At 36.9% G+C, this 24,621-nt stretch overlaps 3 protein-coding genes across 4 annotated transcripts in view; 1 reads left to right on the top strand and 2 right to left on the bottom strand.

The window, feature by feature from the left end:
• LOC139129985 (uncharacterized) overlaps positions 1-15,431 on the bottom strand; it is a 102,830-nt gene extending 87,399 nt beyond the window's left edge. Inside the window, exon 1 of the mRNA XM_070695696.1 lies at positions 15,380-15,431. The gene's annotated coding sequence lies outside the window, so the exon portion shown is untranslated. The remainder of the gene's footprint in view (positions 1-15,379) is intronic.
• LOC139129296 (uncharacterized) overlaps positions 1-24,621 on the bottom strand; it is a 413,410-nt gene that overhangs the window by 301,946 nt on the left and 86,843 nt on the right. The gene's annotated exons all lie outside the window — the stretch shown is intronic.
• LOC139129983 (maternal protein exuperantia-like) lies at positions 1,899-6,512 on the top strand. Of its 2 annotated transcripts, XM_070695692.1 has the most exons (4): positions 1,902-1,951; positions 2,484-2,551; positions 4,296-4,494; positions 5,296-6,512. In XM_070695692.1, the coding sequence occupies exons 1-4, from the start codon at positions 1,924-1,926 to the stop codon at positions 5,760-5,762; spliced, it is 762 nt and encodes a 253-aa protein (XP_070551793.1). In that variant the 5' UTR covers positions 1,902-1,923; the 3' UTR covers positions 5,763-6,512. The 2 variants fall into 2 exon arrangements, 1 of the variants encoding a protein (XP_070551793.1); XR_011551733.1 differs by lacking the exon at positions 2,484-2,551 and having other exon boundaries at positions 1,899-1,951.

Raw genomic sequence — 24,621 nt, 5'->3', positions numbered from 1 at the left:
CTAAGAGTTTGTAATAGAAACGAAGATAATATTGAAAACATTTAAGGATAGGTACACGTAAAAGATAGGTTTAGCATAATAAGAGAACTATAAGAAGGCGCAAATAGACAGTAGGAAAAGCAACAAGCAATAGTAAGCTAAAGGCTATGTTACTCGTTCCGTTTACATTGCTCGACCATAGCGTTAACAAGGGCAAACAAATAGTTCAAGTCGGATAAGGCCTAATAATAAAAATCAGAATCTTTATTATACTCAACTTATGCTAGCTGAGAGCATAAAGGTGCGGGATTGCTGGATAGCCAAAATAGCCAGCTTTGACATATTTAGCAGCTATTTAGCTAAGAGAGTTTACAGCAATGACTCAAGGATAATTAGCGGCTATTCAGCTATCATGTTTGGGACCTAATGACGGAAACTTAAGGATAAGTACGCCGAATTCCAACGCGCACGCATTTCCGCGCATTTGACCCCTTAGCTCTACGTAAAATTGTGGTGTTTACCAGTCGGCCATAATAAAAGTTTCACCGAAGTGCAGCTAGCTACAGCCAACATGAACAGATCTCGTTGGGGTGGAAAATTTTGCTCGAAAACAGAGTTGAAACGACGCAAAAATGTTTCCAAGGCGACCATTGAGCGGTTTGAGAAGAACTCAGTTGATTCACATTCACCAGCGAGAAATGTGGGAACATCGACATCAGATGCTCGTGCACCCGTTTGTATGATTTGGTCTTCGCCACGCGACGCCGACGATACTCAATGCGAACCCTTGATTCCTCCAACTAATCAGCAAATACCGTGGTATGAAGGCGTTAGACTGGTGAATTTGGGAGTGCTTGCAAGAGGATTAGATGCTTGCAATGTTTGCCATGAACACCTGCGTCTGACCATGGAGGTAGTAGTCCATGGTCTGACCACAGTCCCTCTATCACTGTGGTCTGACACAGTGTCAATCTGAAACCAAGTACGGCGGGTGGCAGCGTACTCCATTACCCTGTGACCAATGCGGTTCTATAAATAATGTATATACGAGTAAAACCCATCGGAAAGTTGAGCTGAGCCGTGGTATGCAGGCTTTTGACGTCAACGCCAAAATTGCCACAGGTACGTGCCTATTTTGGTCATATTGAGATTACGTACGGTGAAACGTTGTAACATACGTTTTTACATATTTCATTTGTGTTCAGTGTGATAACAGCCCAGTACCAGGCGCGAGACCACTACACAAAAAGTAAACATAGTCGTCACATTTGGTTTTCTCTGTCGGTTGATCATTTCACCAGTGTCCTATTAGATCTGTCACCACTTACAGTTTCTGAAAATTTGTTATTCTTAGTGAACAAGCTGAGGTTCATACAATGTAGCTGCAATAATTATTATCCCGTTGGGGTTGTTTTGACCGTGGCATGGCGCTCATTACTTCCGTATACGCCTATTAGATAGGAAAGCCACGGTCAAAACAGTCGCTGTGGCTCAGAAAATGCAGCTACTAATAAATGACATGTTGATATCTAAAACCTAAAACCTGACTACAATATTTCCACTTCCCCATTTCTTTTTCATCTCCCGTTTCGTAGTTATTGCTGCTAAAATATCTTTGTGTATGCACAATAACCTAACATATACTTACTGTTTATTTTAAAATTTTAAAGATAGATTTTCAAATTGAACTTGAACATTGAGATACATATACCAAAGGGGCCCTTCATGGAATTTTGCTAGTAAAATAACGTCTAATTTGTGTCCTTTTTTCACTCATTTTTATAGGTATGATCACCGCAGGGATTGGAGAACGTCATCTCAATCAGATGCTGTCATCAATTTCTGTACCAACCATACATCATAAGACATATAAAACGCAAAGAGAGAGAAGTTGGAGAATCAATTTTGAAAGTTGCAAACAGTCATGTAAACAAGCTATATCAGATGAGATGTGTGCATCAAAGAAACCAAGGTAGGAATGTTTGATATCCAAGTCATTGTTTTATATTTCATCAATAATCCACAATTATTACCCAGAAGAGGTTGGATTTATACAAGATTTGGGTTTAGTTGGTGACATATAGCAGTAGCCCAGGCGATATTTGAGTATTGTTTGTAACTTTTCCCAATTCAAGTTTGGTAATATGCCCAGGTGAATATTTTTAATCAAATGTGTATGAATGGTGTTGGTATTTCTAAAAGTAACCAGTAAAATAACTGGGTGCCCTGACTAGTAACATTTAACAATAAACTAATCATGTGAGAGTTCTGATATGTGCATACGGAAGTTTTTCACAATTATTTTTCAGTTGAACCAGTTTTTAGCCACCATTTGGTACACAACTCGTTAAAATTTATCTCTTTCAGAAAGCATACCCTCTTTGTAACATTGTAATTCAACAAATAACAGCATACATTTTGTCATTGACAGTATGTTAAATATACTTATCATTTTTTAAAGAAAAGTATATATTTTGTTGATGTAATATTATGTTTCTTTTTAGGATTGATGTGTCGTATGATGGAGGATGGCAAAAGAGGGGCAGTGGGAGAGAATATAAGAGTTTGTCAGGTGAATATCTTGGGTACTTTAAGTGTTATTACTAGTGCCATATTTTGATTTCATCAGTATATTACATATTACATATGTTTGGTTAAATTCTAATGAGACATTTCATCAAAGCTCAGTTCTAAAAGCAGAAAGGCTTTGCCAGACTTAGCAAACTACAGGTTAGCCTGGCTATTTTCATTGGACTAGTCATGACATTCAGTGAAAAAGCTCTGAAGTATTACTAATGAATGGTTTGAAACTGTAAGTGATCTAGTTTAATTTTTTTTTTCATTAATACAGTGAGCTTTTGTATTTGTACATAGGGCATGGTACACTGATAGGTAGACAGACAGGAAAGGTCTTGGCATATAGCACAAGGTGTAAGCAATGCAGAGTGTGTGACTGTGCTAGGAAGGCAGGAAAGAAAGTCAGGAAACATCAATGTCATAGAAACTGGGCAGGTAGTGCCAGGGCCATGGAAGCAAGTATAGCTGTAGAAACAGTAAAAGAAGTAGAGGAGATGGTTAAAATTGATAGCGTGACTATGGATGATGATAGTACTACAATAGCTAAACTACACACTGAAGTTAGAGAAGATATAGTAAAACACAAAGACAATAACCATTTAAAGAAAGGTTTTGCAGACAAGCTTTATAAATTAAAAGCAGAAAAATCCTATGGTCAGCTGTCAACAAAAGTTATATGCTATCTACAGAAGTGTTTCAGTTATGCCTTGAGTCAAAACAGTAGTAGTGCGAGTGATCTGGAAAAGAACCTCAAAGCAATTGTTCCCCATGCATTGGTGACCATGTTTACTGTGATTCAAGGTGGTGCCAATTCATGAAGGATCCAGCTCAGTATAAGCATAGAAGCCTCCCATATGGTAAAGACTTGTGTGGTGAAGATCTTCGGAAGGACTTAGACAGAGTCTTGAATGTGTACATTGTGAACTCTAGTGATCTTGTCAGAATTGGTTCATCACAAGGGAATGAAAGTTTAAATATGGTTATTGCTTCAAAAGCTCCAAAGGCAAAACACTACAGTGGATCAAACAGCTTTAATTTCCGAGTGGCAGCAGCAGTTGCACAGAAGAATTTAGGGCACACTTACGTTAGTCAGGTTGGTACAATAAAGTATAGAGTGAAAAATCAAGTTAGCAAAATCAAAGTACACACCCGGAAGCTACATCATTGAGATCATGAAGAAAGATGCAATAGAGACAATGTTTCCCTTGAATCAACTGCATCTCGTTTTCATAACTCATTGTTTCTTCTTGATTGCAGGTTCACAAAGAAAATTTACTATCACCTAGTAGAACATGCAAATTTATGGTGCCAAATTGGATAGGAAAACTCAAAAAGTGAATGACAGAGCTAAGACTAAGAAAGGAAAGTTAGAGAGACTCCAGGTATGTTGACAATGAAAGTTACAAAATAAAACAAGAAGGATGTCACTAGCACAGACCATAAAATGTGTAAAGATATATTGAATGAAGTGATTTATTTTGACATGAACCTATGGATCTGACATGATTCATCAATGCTCATAAATATAGGCAGGCCTAAACACACAAAAATTCACACATACATACATACATACCGTACATACATGCATACATACATTCATTGAAAATAGATACACACACACTCTTACACATACATAATATTATATTCACTGGAAATTGATCCGTGTTTGAACCACTAATGTTGATAAGTATCTCAGTTCTTACCATGGCATGTTCAATTGTGTTTCTTATCTACTTAAGCGAAAAGAGAAAAGAGCCCAGAAGACGGCAGCCACTGAAGTACGAGAAGGGAGTACGTATGAAAAGGGTGTTGGGTTGTCCATGTCATCAGAGCAATGCAGGAATGAGATTCCGGAGCCTGTCTTACCACCTGATTCTGTATCACTGTCTGAAGGATCATATACTCCTGTCGTCTTTGATATAGAAACTACATCAGCATGTGAGTACCATGTGTAATATGACATAAGTCCACAACCTCAGCATGCAATCTGCACCCGCACTTCACAAGCAAAGCAAGTGAAGGTACAGCAGAATACACATACATGTATCACTTGTGACTGTTGGTGCAAAGTGAGTTCATATTGTATCAGCACCCCAGTTCTTTCACTTTGAGTTTTATTGCAACCCTAATATTGAACCAGATACCTATATTAGTAAATCCTTGTCAGTTTCCCTACCAATATTCTTATCTTCCTAATCCAAGGAACATACTGAGGAACTTTGATCAGTGCCTTTGTTATCTTCCTTATCTTCCTTCAATCTCCCACTTTGTCCTTTCTCTGTGTAGTGGAAACGCTGTAGGGAGACTGGATGTAAACAAAGCACAGCAGGGGCTGGTTGATGTAAACACTGATCAAAGTTTATCTTTTTGTAGGAAGATAGGAACATTGCCTGGAATATTGGTAGGGACTTATCAAGTTAGGTATCCAGTCCAATTTTGCACTTGCAGTAAAAGGGATCAGTGGTATGAGAAATCTGTAATGACAGCACGTTTTGATCATACATTTTGGGCATTTGTGTTCTGTAGTTTTCTGATTGACACCATAGAGTATCCTGAAAGCCAAGTGTTTAGCATTCCCCCGTATGATTTACATGTGTAATCTGTCATGATGCTACAGAAATCAAGTGTTAGCACAGTTTTGGATAAATTGAGATATGATTTTAGCCAAAACCTCTTACTATCTGTCATAAATGAAAAAATTAGGTTAATTTCTCATGTTTACATATTATTCTATTTCAGATTCAACTGCAGAAATCACCCAGATTGCAGCTGTGTCAGGAGATGACCAGTTCAGCCAGTACATTTTGCCAAAACAGCCAATTTGTCGTATTGCAAGTGAAAAAACTCGCCTTACTGTAAAAAGTGGTAAATTGTGCTATGAAGGAAAACCAGTTCCTACAGTTCCTAAGCAAACATGCTTGGAAAGTTTTATAGAGTTCATCTGTAAATTTGAGAATCCAATTTTAGTTGCACACAATGCTCGATCGTTTGATTGTAGATATTTGTTGCAAGCTATGAATGAATGCTCCTTGACAGATCAGTTTGTAGCAAATGTTTGTGGATTCGTTGATTCATTACCAGTATTCAGATCATTATACCCTGACAGAGCATCATATTCCCAAGAAAGTCTTGTAAATGACTATGTAGGGCAGGATTATGAAGCACACAATGCTGTAGCTGATGTTTCATGTTACAGAAATTATTGAAAATATGTCAGGTTTCATTGTCAATGATGATTGAAAAGAGTTTTACATCACACTGGATGATCCAATATCTCACTTTCAAAAACCAACAATCAACTAATTACAAAACTCTGATCACTCTTGTAAATAATAAAGTTTTAAGTGAGTCGATGGCAAAAAGAGTGGCAGGATCTGGTCTTAATTACAGCCATCTTTACACAACATACCAGAGAGGTGGATTAGATAGCTTAAGACAGTTGTTTACTGAAGAAACTTCCAATGGTTCTGTAAGAGTAACAAAATCATCCCGTATAATGAACAGTGTCTTTGAGTTTTTTAACTCGTCTGTCAATGACAATGTTTGAAATGTGTGGTTTACAATGAATAATAATTTCTGAATGACTTTACATGTATGAGCTGTGATAAATTACATACAGGGTATTTCATTATGGTTCAGGAATTTGTACCAAATATTACATTTGATACACATAACAAAAATACTATGAAAATAGCCAAAGTAGAGGCTAATGTAGCTTTAATGAATTTTAGTCATACCGGAAACATTAGGTACAAAAATGGAAAGCTGACCACAGTAAATAATGAATGCATTGTACTTACCTGTGTAAAGATTATGCCAAAGTTTTTCTTTGTGTGAAATATTACTATTAATAATTTAGAGTCTTGTATTTTGGCCATACATACTGCATTGGATATAGTTAAAGTAGATATTCAAGGGATCAGTGTTGATCATCATTGTCATATACATGTGCAATACAGAAGATAATCTTTTGAATGTAAGTCTATACAAGTGTATGTATTAAATAAATGTGAGTTGTTCATGAAACACTCAATTTATGTTGGTTTACTACATTTTATTGTCCTTTGTCTTTTATTTCTATATCATAATACCATATGCAGATCCTGTCAATGCAGTTCACTTTTTCACATCAAAACAAACAAAGTTTTCAAGGGACATTACACTGTTCCAGTGTTTTGTCCTACGCTGTTTAGCGTGCTAAAATACCTTGTATTCTGTTTGTCAATACAGCCTGTACATATATAATTCTTATTGCATTGTTGAACTGAATTCTAGATTGGACTTGAATTCAGTTGTCAACAACAACAATAATAATGCTGCTGATGATGTTGATGACTGTCTAAATATAGAGTGTATTGATTTCATTATTCTTCAAGGATTTGAATCAGAAACTGCAGTTGTTGCACAGAATAAAAACACTGAAAGAAAAACCAGAACTTATGCAGAAATGGAACTTTATTTAAAAATTTGAATAATGCTTGTGAAATTCATCTACCATGCCCACCATAAAGTCATTCCAGTTTATCAAATGTAGAAACTTTTCAGACAACATAGCCCATGCCTATGAATATAAACAGGCTAGGTTATACCCTAATGACCAAAGCAAATGATGAGTAGCCTGGGGGGTCCATAGAATAACCTGATCTGACAGGTTACCAGTACACAAAATGGCAAAAAAACTGTTCCTGTTTAAAATCAACAATGTCCATAAGATTTATTTTGATGTTATATTTTGATGACACCCATGACCTTTGACATCCGAGTCTAGGACCCCCTAAGTTAGTGATATTTTTTGAACAGGAACAGCTGAATCTAGCTGTTGCCAGCCAAAGCGCAGCTTCTATTGTGGTATAAAAGTTCATTTACCGAAAAAACTAGCATGGTGACCATCATTTTTTAAAAAGTCATAGTGATCATATTTAATCTTACTATAAATTGGCCAAGTTTAATCAAATTGACATGATTTTTGAGGTAAGTATAAAAGTTTCAAAAGCAGGGAATTTATGAAAATATCATATTTAAACTTTTTTGATGATTTATTAATTTATGAATAGATTACAAATCTTAATTATACAAATTTTGTGCCTTGGGGAAGGAGTACTGTCGATTTATTTCTTTATTTTCACTTTTCTGAATGTAAAAGTGAGTTTCAGAATACATTTTCAAAGTAAAGGTAGATTTTTCGATTGCTAGGGAGCCTTTTTTTGAGGAACGTTTCCATGGAAACGAGCATGGTGACCCCTGTTTTTTATTTCATTTTTTAAGTTCTGAAACATGAAAGAATTTCCATGCAAAGTTTCAAGAAACTGACATGATTTTTAAATTTCTATGAAATTGTAGAGTAGCACTTATCCTTAATAGCTGCTCGGGGTTGTTGAGCAGCTATTCAGCTATTCTGCTATGATACAAAATCCTTGGCTATTCAGCTATTCAAGCTAATAGCCGTTTTTAGCCGCTATTAGCCAATGTTAGCTGGCTATTAGCTGGCTATCAGCTATTTTCTCATCAATCATATTCATGCAAAATCACTGTCATGTTTTCATGTATTAATTATTGCCTTGCCTGGAAACTTATACTCTCATCATTAACACGCCGAATGAGGTGAAATACAATTCGTATGTGTATTTTCTGACTTTTTTATTACATTTTCAACATTTGCTTCTGAACTTTTAAACTCGAGAAGTCTTCCAATATCTTACGGTGCGATTACTCTTGCAATGCAGCACCTGTTTGTCGATATCTTTCTTATTTACACCAATTATTCCCACTGCCGATCTTAGTGATCTCGCAACTGCGCTTCCGCTTTTCCACATGAACTTACTGGTCGCAGTTCTTTGTTTGATTTAGAACCATTCATGTTTGTCACCGGGATTAGTATCTGTTAAAACCTGTAAAGTGTGCATAAACATTACCAATGCTCATGTACAGCGTGATCTTTTGACGTGACGCTCGACAAGAACTGCAAAATGCAATTAGGTATTTCTGAAGTAACCGAACATTTGATATTGCTTTCTTGGTTCTACCAATATTCTCGCACATCTTTCATTTAATACAGAGGCCATGCCAAAACAACAGCTTATCGTCCAAACGCTTGTGTATCTTCCTATGTAAGTACTTGTCAGTTGTGGGAAGTCTTCTACAAACAATTTTTGTGTTCAGCTGCAAACTGACATGCATATTTAATAAGTCTTTGAACAAGAGACAATGCAAAACCTGTCACAGGTATTTGATTAGCCTCTGCGTGAATGTCGGTACAATTAATCACATGAAACTTTTCCAGACACAAGCAATCACATGAAACCTTTTCAAACAGAGACTAACTGACCATAACTACTCTACCGCTCAACCAGCCATGTGACTTAATATATTTTCTTGGTTCTACGAATCGCAAGATTCCCCGATCATTTCGTTTTACAACAAAATTTTTCATGCTAGTGAATGAAATCCTCAATATGTACAATTTGTGATTTCTTTAGCTCTCAATTCAGAAAAAAATGCCATGTGCCGTGGTTAGTAGAAACTTACACTTGCATGAAAGAAAATATCTTCAATATAGAACTCAATACTACTTTCTTGGTTCTACAATATTTATTCAGTATATTTGAGATGTCTAATTCTTTGTACACCAAAGTGAAAGTCACGCTCGTAACTTCCTTTGTAATAAGTAGTTGTCAGGCTTTTTCAGACGTGTCCACTGCTTAGCTGGTAGCCAGCTAATAGCTGGCTAATAACAGCTAATAGCGGCTAAAAACGGCTAATAGCTTGAATAGCTCAATAGCCAGTCCATTCTGGCCGCAGGAGTTTTTAGCTGGTAGCCAGCTAAGAGTGGCTATTAGCGGCTAAAAACGGCTAATAGCTTGAATAGCTCAATAGCCAGCCCATTCCGACCTTGGGAGCCAGCCCATTCCGACCTCGGGAGTTGTTAGCTGGTAGCCAGCTAATAGCTAGCTAAGAGTGGCTATTAGCGGCTAAAAACGGCTAATAGCCTGAATAGCTCAATAGCCAGCCCATTCCGACCTTGGGAGCCAGCCCATTCCGACCTCGGGAGTTGTTAGCTGGTAGCCAGCTAATAGCTAGCTAAGAGTGGCTATTAGCGGCTAATAACAGCTAATAGCTTGAATAGCTCAATAGCCAGCCCATTCACACTGCGGGAGTTTTTAGCTGGTAGCCAGCTAATAGCTGGCTAATAGCAGCTAATAGCGGCTAAAAACGGCTAATAGCTTGAATAGCTCAATAGCCAGCCCATTTCGGCATCAGGAGTTTGTAGCTGGTAGCCAGCTAATAGTAAGCTAAGAGTGGCTATTAGCGGCTAAAAACGGCTAATAGCTTGAATAGCTCTATAAGCAGCCCTACAATAATCATTTATTTTTAGCTGAATAGCTACCTACTACGTTTATTAGCTGCTAAAAGTGTCCTGTGGAAATTAATAATAGCTTAAATAGCCACAAACAGCTAAATATAAGCTATTCTTATGGCTAACGTAGCTATTAGCTACCTAGCTATTTAGGGGGCTATTCAGCTATCCAGCAATCCCGCACCCCACTCGCTGAGAGTATGGTGTGGCGTATTCCAAATTGGACAGAGTACAAAAGAGAACACTTTCAACAGGACAACAAAGTATCCAAGTTGTACAATAAACAAACTGTTTAACAGTAGGAAGGCTACTGGAGGGTCAGCACAAATCAGTGTTCTTCAAGAATATAGCAAGATCTAGAAAATTATACTCTACTTTTAAGGGCTTTTCCTTCAGTGTAACACTGGAACAAGTGGAGTCATCTACTCGTCAACTCGTTTGCTGATAAACTTTTTACATGAGAATAACAAATGAAACTAATCATCTATTCCGTTGCAATCACATCTAAGACAAATTTACAGTCTGTCTTCCAAAGGTAATTTTGGCTTACTTTTCCCATTCAATTCAATACTTAAACTATGATCACTCAATTTAATTTAATTTCGATAAAACTCTGCAAAGACTAAAATTAGACAATTCATTTAGGTATATTTCAAAATAAAATCCAGCTGAAAGTTCTATATGTACGCAATTTGTTACCATCTCCATTTTTCGTTGTTTCACTTGAAATATTCTCCTTCCAAGTATTCAAGTATTTATTTTCTTGTTTAACTTGGCATATGATGTCACTCTTAGGGAGTTGAAAACATTAATATGATTGTAAATTCCTAAAAAATAAAGAATAAAATTTGCCCAAGGAGAATTTATATCTATATTTTCTTGAAGCGCCTGTTTTGACAATATGATCTTCTGGCAAACTATTTAACCTATACCCATATTTGATAACAGACATATTGATCTTTAATGGGACTCTGCCCAAATCAGCTCCTATCCCTTCAAGTGGGGTAAAATAGTAGCTAGAGTAATAATTTGATGAGGAATCAAATAATGTTAAAATTTGGATGCAAGTTCTGCTTCGTTATAATTGGCGGCTGGCTATTGACGATGTGATCATGACTTTATCTCGAAACCAACTCGAACGTCGCGTCGAGGGCAACCTTGAGGTTTGAATTGTCTCACGTGTTTAATGACTTGGCAGCGGATGTACAGTCGATTATCAATTTGTATCTTCCTCTTTCCAAACAAATAAAAATACGCTTTAGTTACATATAGTTACAATATTCATAATTAGCACAAAGAATTATATCAACCGAAATTGTCGTATAATTTCCATTTTGCCATTCAACTATTTATTTGTCAATTAGGGAGTTTACACTGTGTGTTTACTCCGGAGCAGACACTGGATTAAATTTAAACCTGTGTCAGTTGGACGTGTGACCAGACAACACCAACTAACAAAGGACTAAATTAATTCGGTGTCGGAGGGCTGGTTCAGGTTCGGTGCTCCGTACTACACAATGGCCTATTTACACGTGTGACAAGACACCGAACTAAATGCCAAACTATATCCTGTCTTCCAACTTGCATAAAATGTAAAAGAGGCTTCCCACCTGAGTATCCAAAAGTTTGTGTGGCATTGTTGTTTGTTTCATTTCGGATATATGTGGAAATAGGATTCCCATATAACTATCCAATGGTTTGTGTTACAATATTGTTTGTTTCGGTTTTAGGATATGTGTAGGGACGTTTTTTATAATGTGTACAATAGTGTTTTGTTTGTATGGGGAAAGCTTATGGACAGACACTGCCCGACCCAGTGTTACAAGAGTTGATAGAGTGCACCTTTGTCACTTGCGTTTCGAAACCCGAGTGTGGTTTGTCATCATCAGTCGCAGAGTAAATACTTGCCTAAGTTTGTGTTTATGTAATTTTTTAACTGAATTCAATGTTCTTGTTCTTCAAGTACCAACGCAAGCATATCAAATATGATGTTTGGGTGGCGTTTTAAATCCGTTTGGGGATCATGTTAGTTTGTTGTTTGTTTATAAACTTCTGTAATTTTGTTTTGACTTGTGTCTTTTTAAATTTTGTTTCGCTTGTAAGCAATGGTTGGTGATTATGGGAATAGATTCCTCAAAGCTGTATCATTTTCCAGCTCTGCCCAGTGTTTCGAAATACTTCCTTTTGTTGCAACGTATGGGCTGTATGTTGTGCTTTTTATAAGTTTGTTCGTTGTTTCTTTTCTTGTCACTGAGCGGTTTGTTATTGTATTTCGAATACTGTGGTCTATTTCCGAAGTTATTTTAGTGATTTTGATGATTTTGCGTTCTCTATCGAGTAGTTTGCTTGTGAAGAATGCGACTTTTTAGTAAAGTCGTCAGTGTTGTTACAAGTGCGAGCATATCTGAGGATTTTGCCTTTGATAAAACCATTAAAGGTTGCTGTCGGTGACACGATTCTCTTGTCTTCTTGTAAATATCTTTGCAAAAGGCATTTCGATCGGTTGATTGAAAACAAATAGAGCGTAGACAGCAGCTGTCCGATATTGTGTCCATCAATGCGAACTAGCGATTGTTCTCTGAGCCACTGAGTAACACTGGACCCGAACTAAATTTATACCTTATTGATTGACGTGTAAACGTGAGATCGTTTAGATCGCTGATAAGGGATATTTACAGAGCGACTAATCGCATCTCCATTTGTAACCGCGGCTCATGGCGGGCAGCCTATCTACCTGATGTTCAATGGCGCCGGTCTGGCTGGAAGTGGTTTCGAACAAAAACACACTGAGTGCAGGTACTAGGTGCTCAAATCCTTTAGTAGTAGCCAGGCATCCATACTGATAATAGGTTAACAAACCTTTGACCTCGATATGGTCAGAACTGGGTAATAATTTGGACAATACTTAGCTAACGTAAGCAGTGAATTATTTAACACTCTAGGGATTTAGAACTAGGAGAATAAAACAAAATCTACTTTCGTCGACTAAATATCAGAAACATAACAATTACCTACACTAATTTTGGATCATGCTTTGACCAATACAATGTAAATTCTAGATAAGATTTTGACTCACATCGAGACACCTATTCAACAAGCGAAACCATCACAGGTAAACCGCTCGGCTAAATGTCCATCCTTGCAAGAGTGGTTCAGTAACCGAACTACGTTGTTCATTTTTTGTAATCGCGACCCCACCACGTCAAGCGTTGTTATCAAGCACTCATACTCACATACAAGTTTACATACATGGCTCATAAATATTATCAATGCAATGAATTAATGAAACGAATTCAAATGAATTCATCACTTCATAAGTTGCGAGAAACAAAGTCAGCAGTTTACATAAATCCAACCTACGGTCTTGGGTCTTGTAGAATGTTTCTATTTACACTTTGTGATCCCAAAATAACTAAGGAAAAGAACATAGCATTGCCAAACACTGAGATACTTATATTAACGATCATATACAGAATCAATACGTAGTAAGACGACTCCATTCCATTTGGACAAGTACATTATATTTCATTTCTGTTGGGATCTTACACAAAGCAATGGTTTAATATCATTTTAAAACCGTTGGATTGCTTTTGCGATGTTATCTTAATTTTAAATGAAAATTAAAAATCAAAACAAGAAATCAGGTTTTTCTTTTTCGCAGCATTTGCAAGTTCTCCTTAGAGTACTCCAGTGTAGATGTCTCAACGAATGCCTTCAAACACAGCGAAAACAAATTACATGAGATGCTACTATGCGTGTTCCTTGCTGTCAGGACTTTCAACATATACACAAAAGTCGTCGTCGATGTGTCTGTGTCATTAGAGTAATTTTATGCCATCTGTCCAAAGTCTATGCTTAGGGTGGATGTAACAAAGGTATTATGCAGGCTTTCCGTCGACAAAATTGTTGACAAACCAATGGTCCACTTATCAGTCGACTCATTTCGCTTCGCAGCACAAGCCATGACATATCTGAATTGTCACTGCAATGGCATACGGGAAAATCAGCTCCTATCTAATGAGCAAATAGCTCCAAACACTAAATCTGTCTCGTCCATCCTACCAATATATGAAATCTAATAAATATTCAGCAGATCGATAGAAATTTAATTTAATTTCAATAGTCATAAATTCATCTTAACTCGCTGTCTGTCATTAATTTGAATGTCGATGGTTGACCGGAGACTATGTACTTCTTTTATTTTTCTCTTTGTTCGGACAACCTTCACACATTTTGTCAAATGAAGGTAAGAAACTTACACTATTTTTCCCATAGGATTGCACCTCTTGGTGGATTTCAGCTCTATGATAGCCCCGTTGAATAATCTGAAAACATAACCGGCGACACCGATATGGAAACAAGTCATCATTATTTCGGATGACAATGTATGGATAGCGATTTTGTTATTTTAAGACACCTTGTGTCGAAGGCGTTAAGGTGGTAATAACGTATCTGCATTAGCAACGTATCTCATGCGTTGTGCATTTACAAACCATCCCTTGTTGAATTTTAGAAGCACATGATATGATAATGTTCACTATGATGTTGTGTACCAATATATTTCGATGGATTTCATCTGCCAGTCCCGATTTTATCATGGATTTTCCATGATTTTTAAGATAAATTCAGCTAGTCATAGCTCGAAGGTAATCTGTTACATAATGAGTTTATCTGGAAGTTTCTTTCATATATAGATACATAAAAAGACACAATTATTTGTTAACGTAATATTTTGTAAATCTCCAACTGTGGCGTGACTCATTACGCCAGCCAAAAAAGTAATTTCAACTTGTTATATGCATATACATTTACATGTACAAGAACATTTCTTTGGTGAAGTGCAAACAAATTGATTTCATACTAATGTTTTAAAATTAATTCCCTACTGACCATGCATGCATACGATATACGTAATATTGAAGGTTAACTATCTCTGTATTACAGTTCAAGTTAAAGTCACTAAACGTTATTTGGCGACATTACTGACTTTCAGCACTGTAACAAGAACAAATCATAAAGTCATTTGCGTTTTTATATACTCAGAACCTCGGTGTCATGTCGAGCCATCTCAAGAACAAATCTGTGGGCTATTCATAAATAACGAATTAAAGTGTCATACTTTAAACTGCTGCTGGGACGCATATCTATTTAAATGTTATTCAATGAAAGCAAAGGGTAAGTAAAATCTAATAGATTGGATGAGCTTAAAAAAGGCGATTGACCGACGCAATGTCATTTCTAACATTGTTGTAGAGCTTACAGGCTACAGTACTAAGGATGTATTCATGGCGATGCGAATCTGCATCATAGAACAGTTAGTTGCCTCTTCAGATAGAGAATTTAGTTCAGTATTAATAAAACAACATAAGCTGATTAACATACCTGTTAGTGTACTGTGTAAATTTCATTTAACTGCAAACTGAGTGTCGAGGCGCTGGATTATGGATCTTAAACTGTACGTATGCGTACGAACGTGCATAACCTAACTCTGTGTAAGCTGAACTGCAATCGCAGAATCTCAACCGCCGGCGACTTCAGTTTTCTGATGACACTGTACCATTAGAGACGAACTATGAACGAGAGGGTATGAGCAGTTGAAGACTCCGACGTGGTATTATCTTGTGAGGGGGAAACGAGTCTCTTTTTCGACAGACCATCAGGTATCGACGCAAGTATTTCTGGGTACATCCTCGATCTAGACTATTTCCTTTGCTAGCGGTTATTTACAAGTAATGCTGAAAAGTACCTCTTAATTTTTAGCACTTATATTTGGCATGTAATCTAGTTCCAGTTATTACTTTCGAAGGGAATTATTTCTTCAATAACAAAAGAGAAAGCCTGTCGTTTAACATGTTTAAGTGGTAATAGTCCGGTACGAGACTATAATTTGTCCCCGAATGAACCCGTTGACCTCGTTATAACGTCAAGCGAAGTCATGTGAGCCACTGGTGGAGCATTCTGATCAAGATCCGATGTGGTGATGGGGCGGTCTTGTACACTATCGTATTACGGTTTTAAGTTGCGGTCCTATTCATCCCATCCACTGTTTAAATTCCTATGTAGTGAGGGGAGGACCACAAGTTGTAATTCGACAGCGTAACGACGCATCACTACGTAGGATTTTAGTTAGATTGCAGGTGGAGGGACTTGGTGTGAGCAGAGCATTTTAATACTCTGAACAACCACAGTCCCTAGGAACAGAGCAACTTGTTTGTGCGTATGCAAGCGACCTTGACTACCAAACAATGAAAAAGGAATATAACAGTTTACTCTTAAACAAGGATTTACATCGCACTTCGGTAGCAATAAGTTTTAAATCGAACGAGGATAAGGATCGGCAGGGTCAGCAGCAGTGTCATTTTATTCGCTTGTCATATGTGGGAGGCTGTGTCAGCATTGTACTGCTCAGGCTCCTTAATGAATTTCCCATATTTGGTTCTGTCTACCACTCAACCTATTGGCTATGTAATAGTATAATGCAACCACTTGATTAAGACTCTGTCGAATTCTTTTTTCTGCCTAGTTTTCCCTTTGTTTTCACCAACAGCGCATGGCTCATGGAAAAAAACTGTACAAAAAGAAGGCCAACTAACTTCATTGCCACTTAACACTCAGCATATTCAAATGCCGCACCAGACACTAGGGCTACAAGCAACAATCAACAACATCAACTTTATAAAGTGTACAAATGAATTTTTTTTTTCGGTCATGCTTTAGGATATATAAGTTTGTCCTCTCTAGATCAATATGAAGCTGTATTCTTGTATCTAAGACTTCTAAGTTATAGTAATGGCTCATCTATCCTGCTATGTCTTGCACATATATTTACAAAGACAGGCCTTCCAATAACCAATCAGAGGTTTCAAATGATTGAAATCTACTTGCCAGTTGAAGACCCGATTTAGTACTGCAACTGTGCAACGTTCGTGGTACAGATTTAAATGTTGTAAGCCAGCTTCCCCTTTTAAGTAGAGTCAATTTATCGGGAATCAGCTGTTCTCCGCTGTGGCAGTGTGACAATTTTTTAACCTTCCTTTATCAATATCAGTGCATTACTGCTACTTTAAAAACAGGCTCTCCAGCAATCATCCAGAGGTTTTGGACGCATGAAGTCTTTTTGCCTAAATGGCCTTTGGGTACAATCAGTTAAGTTGTAAACAAAGTATACATATAGGTCATCAGTTTAAGGCCAAGGGATTTTTTAATCTCTGTTTATAAAGCAAGTCTCTCTTTGGTTTGTGTTTAGCCACAGTAGGAAATACAGGTTTTCAATTTGAGTTTTGTTCCTTGTTTCTCAAGGTAGTAATAAGAAGAGGGGGTCAACAAGACTCGTTTGTAGATATAGTACAAAACGTAGTTTTCAGACTTTACATTGTTACGGCTTTACCTCTATTGCTGCAATAAAACAGAAGGTGGTAGCGTAGCCAAGCACAGTATATAAGTAGGATGGCTAAGTTATTGCTAGATAGACACTGGTACTGTGCTAGTATAAATGTAGCATACATCTGTGCAACATGCATGTGTCACAGTTCATTTGCCAATTTCTCAACACAGCACAAGTCAACGTAGCGATCAAGACAAGCCACTGTTCGCAGGGGCTGCAGTGACGTGGACTTTCTTCTTGTAGGGGCCGACACAAGGTGTGTCTTGTGGCCTATGTAGGTGGATTCTTTGTTAGACTGTTAATTGGTCACCCATTTTGTGGCCCACTTTATGTATTTCACAGTTATGAGCATGTTAATCATTTTAAGGAAATTTGTTTGTGTGTCAGTTTATTGGTCACCAATTTTGTGGCCTAATTGATGTATCTCACCTTTACCACTTTAATTTTATCACACGATAAGTAGGTTACGTATTGTAAGGTTACACGTTTTTGTACTATGTTTGTGTGTCATCAATTAGTGGCCTGTTTGATGTATTTTACAGTTACAGTTTTTCATTAAATGGTCACCCATTTGGTGGCCCATTTCACCCACAAAGACATGAGTTGGGTATTCCTTAATTTCGCCGGTGTTGTAGCTGGCCGGGGCACAGCATCACTACCAGTGATGTGGGACCTTGAGAACATTTACAGCGTTTGCAGGGGATAAATGTTCTTCAACAGCGAGACAAATTGAAAAAAAAATATATTGATAGGCCTATTTCTAATTCGTTAAGATATGTACATCCGAGATAGTCACACATTATGATTTTCAAGAACCCGGCCACTGTTTCAGTAGTGCCGGTGTGTTGACCTATCGTTCTAACACTGGTCCTATGGGGAAAAAGAAGCCCCCCCCCCCTCGAGTATTCAGTTATGATAGCAAGAGACGGCACATCTTCTCGGACTTCAATCAAAATTATAGAACCCCCTTCAGAGTAAAAACAAATGTGACCCAACCCAGAGATTATATGACAATTTTATGACCTCAACCCGTCTCATGTCATTGCCAGAGAGAAAGATTCATTAATTGTGTTCTTTGTGTTGGACATACAGCTACTCTAACTAAGGTTATTTTTTCTTTCTCTTTTTGTCCCTCGTATAAATTACAGCTCTTGGTCTACGTCCTAGAGATTACGAAATACTCATATGTTGTTACATGAAAACTTTCCCCACACAGACTTAGACGGGGTGGCTGTGACCAATCTGGCTTGAAATTGGTCATAGCCACCCGTCTATTAAAATTCATGAGTTTACTTTTCTTGTGTTACGTACATACTTATATCAGATGGAAATCTGAGGATTTGCGATTACATCAGGTTGACAACCCCCCACACAGAGCAATGAATGTAAAAAGTGTGAAAGAGGCTCCCACCTAACTATCCAAAATGTTTTTGTGTCGAGTTTGTGTTTGATTCGTTTCAAAAATGTGTTCCTACATTCTTATCCGATTGTTTGTGTTAACAAAAATGTTTTTTCGCCTCGGATATTTGTAGGGAAGTTTGGATCAGTGTGTACGGTAATGTTTGTTTGTGTGGGGAAAGCTTATGGCGAGACGCAGCCGGACCTATTGTGTTACAGAGTTGATAGAGTGGCCCTTTGACGCTTGCGTTTCGAAACCCGAGTGTGGTTTCTCATCAGTCGCAGTGTAGATTCTTTCCTTAGATTGTGTTTGTGAAAAATTATTTTAATGCATTTAGTGGTCTTGCTCTTCGAGTAGCGAGGCAAGTATATTATGTTTGGGTCTCGTTGTGAGTCCGTTTGGTGGTTCAGTTTGTTTGTTCTATGTTTCTTTACTTCAGTAAATTTTGTTTTGAATAGTGTGTCTTTTAGAATTTTGCCGAGGTTTGTGAATTTTTAGGCAATAAGTACCACTGCGGGGTACGGATTTTATGTTTTCTGGATCAAGATACTTACAAGTATCATGATCGATGTGTTTGTTCTCGTACATTTTGTTTAATAGTTCGTGTACTTTGTTTACTGTTTGTTCTGTGTCGTCACTGGCTAGTTGTGTATAATACTTAGTGTTGCGTAATTGCCTTTCGCATTCGTGTACGTAATCTTTTGTGTTGACCAAGACGAAAACCCGACCCTTGTCGAAGGGTTTTTTATGGTAATTTGTCTACTGTTTGCAAGCTGGTTTATCGCGATTCTTTGGGCACGCGACATGTTTTGTTTCCTTGTTTGAAAGGGTATCTCTAGAAGTGCGAGTTTAGCAGCTTCAGATAGCTTTCAGGTTTTTGTATTTTTTGCTGTTCGTGGAGTCCAATTTGACTTTTCTTTGAATTGGTGTTGTTGCGATTGTTCGTGTCTCATGATGTCTCCGGTGTTGGCTTAATTGCTAATGAAACTTTTAATGTTAATTGTTTCCAAGTCAACTATCCAAGCATTTTAAGAGGGGTGATCAAAAAGGCCAGAACAGCCAATTTTGACCAACCGGGTTCAAGAACCCGGGAAGGTGTTTAAAGTGTGCGATAGATGTATTTACGACATAAACATTACGAACAGTAGGATTAAGATAGGTATGAATAATCCAAACTGCCCAGTTTCTGTGTGGGGAAAAGTTGGAATGTATCAAAAGCAACTTTTCAGTTTGTGCAATACATTTATTTGATGTCCTGAATTTGATTATCAATTCAAGCAATACCGGACTCTGATATACATTAACGTTTACAAGCTGAGTACTGGGTATTTCAACGGACTTGATCTCGGTTACCCAGACTGCACTGCGGGGTTCTTATCCGGCGAGCCTCACAGTCTGTACAGAAGTACAGAATGCATCTAGTTTGTTAATTGAGGTCAAGTGAGCCATCTTCGTTTGCGTATTAATGAAGCGACATCTTTGTTTAAAGACACATGAAAATACATTGACATTTAAACCCGTTGTTGTGTTTTCACACCAGCAAAGCCTAGCTGATATAACAATGTCTTAACTTGAAGTGCCAAGGACATTACATTTCTTTCAGCTCTTTCATGCTGAGATTTTTAGCAGAGTATCACAATGTCACTATCTTCCACATATAGTAATTTTAAGCAGTATTTAACTATTTTAATTTGACGTTGGTAAAAGAGATCATAGCGGCCATTTCTGCCTTTATAGCATTATTTAGGGTTTGTCTATTTAAACATAAAATTTATATAAAATTTAAACGTAAAGACTCTTGTTTTTAGACTCTTTATATCTTCGCTTCATGAAAATCCAAAATATCAGATGTGCATTTTAAAATCGGAACAACTTTACACCAAAAATACGAAGAGCACATTCCAGGGGACATCGCCCAGATTTGACAACTGACGTTTGAACATGAACATAGCTTTACTTGCTTGTTCAGCTAGTGTTTCCTGGGCGAAGTTCCATTCGCCACTAATTACAACATGAGACCAGTGTAGAAGGAAACAACATTAGCTAATGTTGCGCCACATGGTGGATTATAAAGTTTCGAAACGTGTTCACCAATTAAAAGACATTAATAACTTGATTTTCAAGAGTAAATTAGCCATTTGATTACAATTAAGTCGTTGAAGTACAAAGTACCGAGTTTAAGACCTTATAATCATCTGCATAGACAGTCATTGGTTATGGGGAAATCTTGATATAAATTTAAATTAACTGATGAGTATGCAGTGTTGTGTGTTGCCTCACAAACGTAGATTAAATAACACGGTACCTCTTTTTTACATGGGACTGAGCCATGAATGTTGAGTGATGCGATATTTATAATATTTGGTATCATCAGCCACATTGGAAAAAATAATTTGTGCATACACAAACGAAAACATATGTATCAATATCTAATTATGTCTCTATATGTGTAGGTACATACCTAACTCGTCCGATAATAGACCCTGCTCGATCATCAGATCGCCTTTCTTCATTTTTGTCATAAACACGGGGTAGTTATTTAGTGGTACTATAATTAAGTACTTTGTTGTTATTTTAGCCTTTGTATGAATTATCTCACATCCTTCCCACAATCAAAGTGCGCAGCATATACCATAACGATATCATCTCTTCAGTAAATAAGAATAAAGATCGACACTTGATAATTCTATGTAAAGCAGGCTGTCCAATATACATTCTATACATTTTCGATTATTGCTTAAACGTAAACTGAAAATTGTCGTATTTACATGAAAAAAGGACAATGGAAGACAATGCTCAGCATGATCACCATATGGTTTTTATCATATCAAAAGTTTCTGATTACAGTTTCTGTGTGTAGTATATTAATACATATGTTTCATCTGTTAGTCATAAATAAGTGTTGTAAGAAAGACTGAAAAAGTTTTAATGCACAATATACTGTTCATTATAAAGAGGCTGACTCCACTGACCATGACCCTGATGTCACTTATACTTACTTTGACGTCCAGACCTCTTTCTTTTCACCATTGTATCATGCAGCCGCTTTTCGATATTTTTCTTGATGTCCGCAATACACTGAATGAGATTGAGTCCAGGCTGTTTATCACATATGATATCAATAAATGGAGAGTTGAAGTATTAAAGAATTTTCGATTTCTCCATTGGTTTTTATCGTAAGCTCGCCTGGTTGTATCATTACAGGTTAATTTGCATATTGGCAATGACTTTGAGTTCGTTTCAAAAGACAACGTTTCATTCAGTAAGTTTGCTTCAGATAAATTTACCGAATTATGTCGTTTGTTGAATGATGGGACCGAATGCAATATTGGAAGCATTTACGATGGGATCGCTGGTGATAAGCGTTGGAAAATATTACAGATCTGAATCTTGAAATTGCATATAAAAACCCATAAAACGCTTTTTTGACTGTTTTTGATCGAATTATAATGTCAAGTAACACTGCATCAGAATGTAATGATACAGATTAATTCACACTAATGTGTTGTCTGTATTATTGAGTAATACATGCAAATTCACATCAGTGCACATGAATACAGGTTTGCTTAATACAAGCACTGAATTCTTGACTGTGTTCCTCTGTATATCCACTATTCAGCTATTCAGCTAATACAGGCAATAATCCATGATAATACAATAAGGATTGTAGGGTTTGACGCAGTGTAAAAAATTGACTATTTACAGATGAATAAAAAAAAATGTACCCAGAATTTAAGTGTAACGATTAAATTATTCCAAAGAAAAAATAGCCGGACCATGAAACAATTCAAAAGGGTACAACTAGTTACTTGTTTTAATTGAATGTTAATTTTTCCCCCGTTTGCGAGAAATCATCTCTAAAGATGGGCAAACAGATGAATAAATGTATACACATTGTGTAAACAGATGAGCTGACGTTCAAGTCATCCTGTCAGCCACATTTGAGACAGGATAAAGCTGGCTTTGGATCTCAGAGACATGACGATATTCAAACATATCTGGTAGTTCTCACGATGCATACGTTAAGATAGCCTGATAGGTTTTACAAACCTAAATTCACTAATGAAGACATGTTAGTCTGATTTCTTAATAGGAAATCTAACTCCGGAAACTCTCAAAGAGTAGTTATGCAATAGTTAGTGCCGTGGTCTAAACAACGTACAGAGAACAAAAATCACAGTGCCTCAATCCACCATTTCTTCTGGAACAGGAAAGGGACATGAACTTCGCCAGCTAACTTAGATTACACACGCATTATATATATATATATATATATATATATATATATATATATATATATATATATATATATATATATATATATATATATATATATATATATATATATATATATATATATATATATATATATATATATGTTTATATATATCTTTATTCAGAGTGTTCAGAATTTTCTTCTAGGGGAGGCCTGAGGATTTTCATGGTGAGAACCGTGAAACAATTGAAAATATTGATTATTAGAATAGAAAACCTCAACAATATTACGATGAACATGACACGTAATATATCTCTCAGTCTCTGCCATATGTTGTGCGGGCGGAATGCCTTTTATTTGTCGGAACCAGACAAACATACCAAAATCTTTTAGGAGGACAAACGGAAAAAAACACATCTATTCAATGTTCGCCCAGGAGTCGATAAAGAAAGAAAACAATAGTATAGCTATGTGGGTGACAGTATGATTAACTTCACCTGCCACAGTCGAAAATTTGCCAACTTTTTCAATTCATTTCCACCTATGGGGGAGTACTTCGAATCTGGAAAAAAGTGAGACGACTTGTCTAGTCAGCGCACACAGCCTGCTTTGTATATTATTGGTATACTATTTCTTACTTTGAGTACTTGCCACTGTGTAATGTTAAAGCGCAGTGGTCGTCGCGCTGCGCGTGAGCGATTGTTTTGATGATAAACATGAATTTTTGTAAACATAAGTCTTCTCAACTTCAATCTGAGTGAGATGGGAGCGGTCCCCCACTTTGTTAACGCCTTTGCAAGACTCAACATCATGCAATACTAAAATATTAAGATCGAAACGAACTTCGTGGTGTATTTTTATTTATAAACTCATGTAAGGCTACAAACATTGAGACACTACACTCGGCACATTCTGTGGCTGAGTGTACTGCATGCAGTCACAGTAAACAATGGGTTTGATCGCGCGCGGTCACGCTGGTTGTACACATGCTATGTACAGTACAGTAAAAATACATCACTAAAATGATCAAAATTGTATATATATGTAGACTAGCAACAAGCACAAACGCCTACACAAAAACTTACACTCAAGAGCATGATCGGCAATATTTACACCCAAAGTGTTTGATATAAACAACTTATATTACTACCTCTTGGACCAAGTAATCGTCAAGATACTCAAAAAAAGGCTATAAAATGATCATTTATATTGGATATAAGAAGTGTTCATGTTTTATATTAACTGTTCCTCAGAAATTTGAATTGCAAGCTGATTCGTTCATTACTAGCCTTCCCAAAAGTATGCCACTTGCAATATTTGCAAAACATGATTCGTATTGTCACTTAATTGTAACTCTGAAATGTTTTGTTATATCATTGATTGAATGACCACAGTTACTGTATTGTTCATGAAAAGTGTGATAAACTTGTCAGACTGTATATGTCTTAGTGTGTAAGCATGTATGTATATATTGGGGAGACCAAGGAGAAAAAGGGAAATATGTAAGGTCTTTACAGACCATAGATTTTCTCCATAATTTACGAGGGAGGCCACGGTGAAAAGAGACCAGGAAAATAGAAAATCTTCTGGCCTTCTCTTGGAAGTGAATTCTTAACTGTCCCCCATCAGTTAACAGTATAATACTCTCGGGATGTTTTCCGCTTTTGTATTTTCTTCTTCGAAGTTCTCACCACCCAATTGTCATTTAACGA

The sequence above is a fragment of the Ptychodera flava genome, chromosome 3, assembly GCF_041260155.1.
Source record: "Ptychodera flava strain L36383 chromosome 3, AS_Pfla_20210202, whole genome shotgun sequence".
NCBI classification, from domain to species: Eukaryota; Metazoa; Hemichordata; class Enteropneusta; family Ptychoderidae; genus Ptychodera; species Ptychodera flava.
This window is presented reverse-complemented; position numbering and strand designations above follow the sequence as displayed.

Coding starts and splice junctions, on each gene's coding strand:
- LOC139129983 (XM_070695692.1), top strand. CDS start 1,924: ATGAGATGTGTGCATCAAAGAAACCAAG. Junction 2,552..4,295: donor AGAATATAAGAGTTTGTCAG/GTGAATATCTTG, acceptor TATCTACTTAAG/CGAAAAGAGAAAAGAGCCCA. Junction 4,495..5,295: donor TATAGAAACTACATCAGCAT/GTGAGTACCATG, acceptor ATTCTATTTCAG/ATTCAACTGCAGAAATCACC.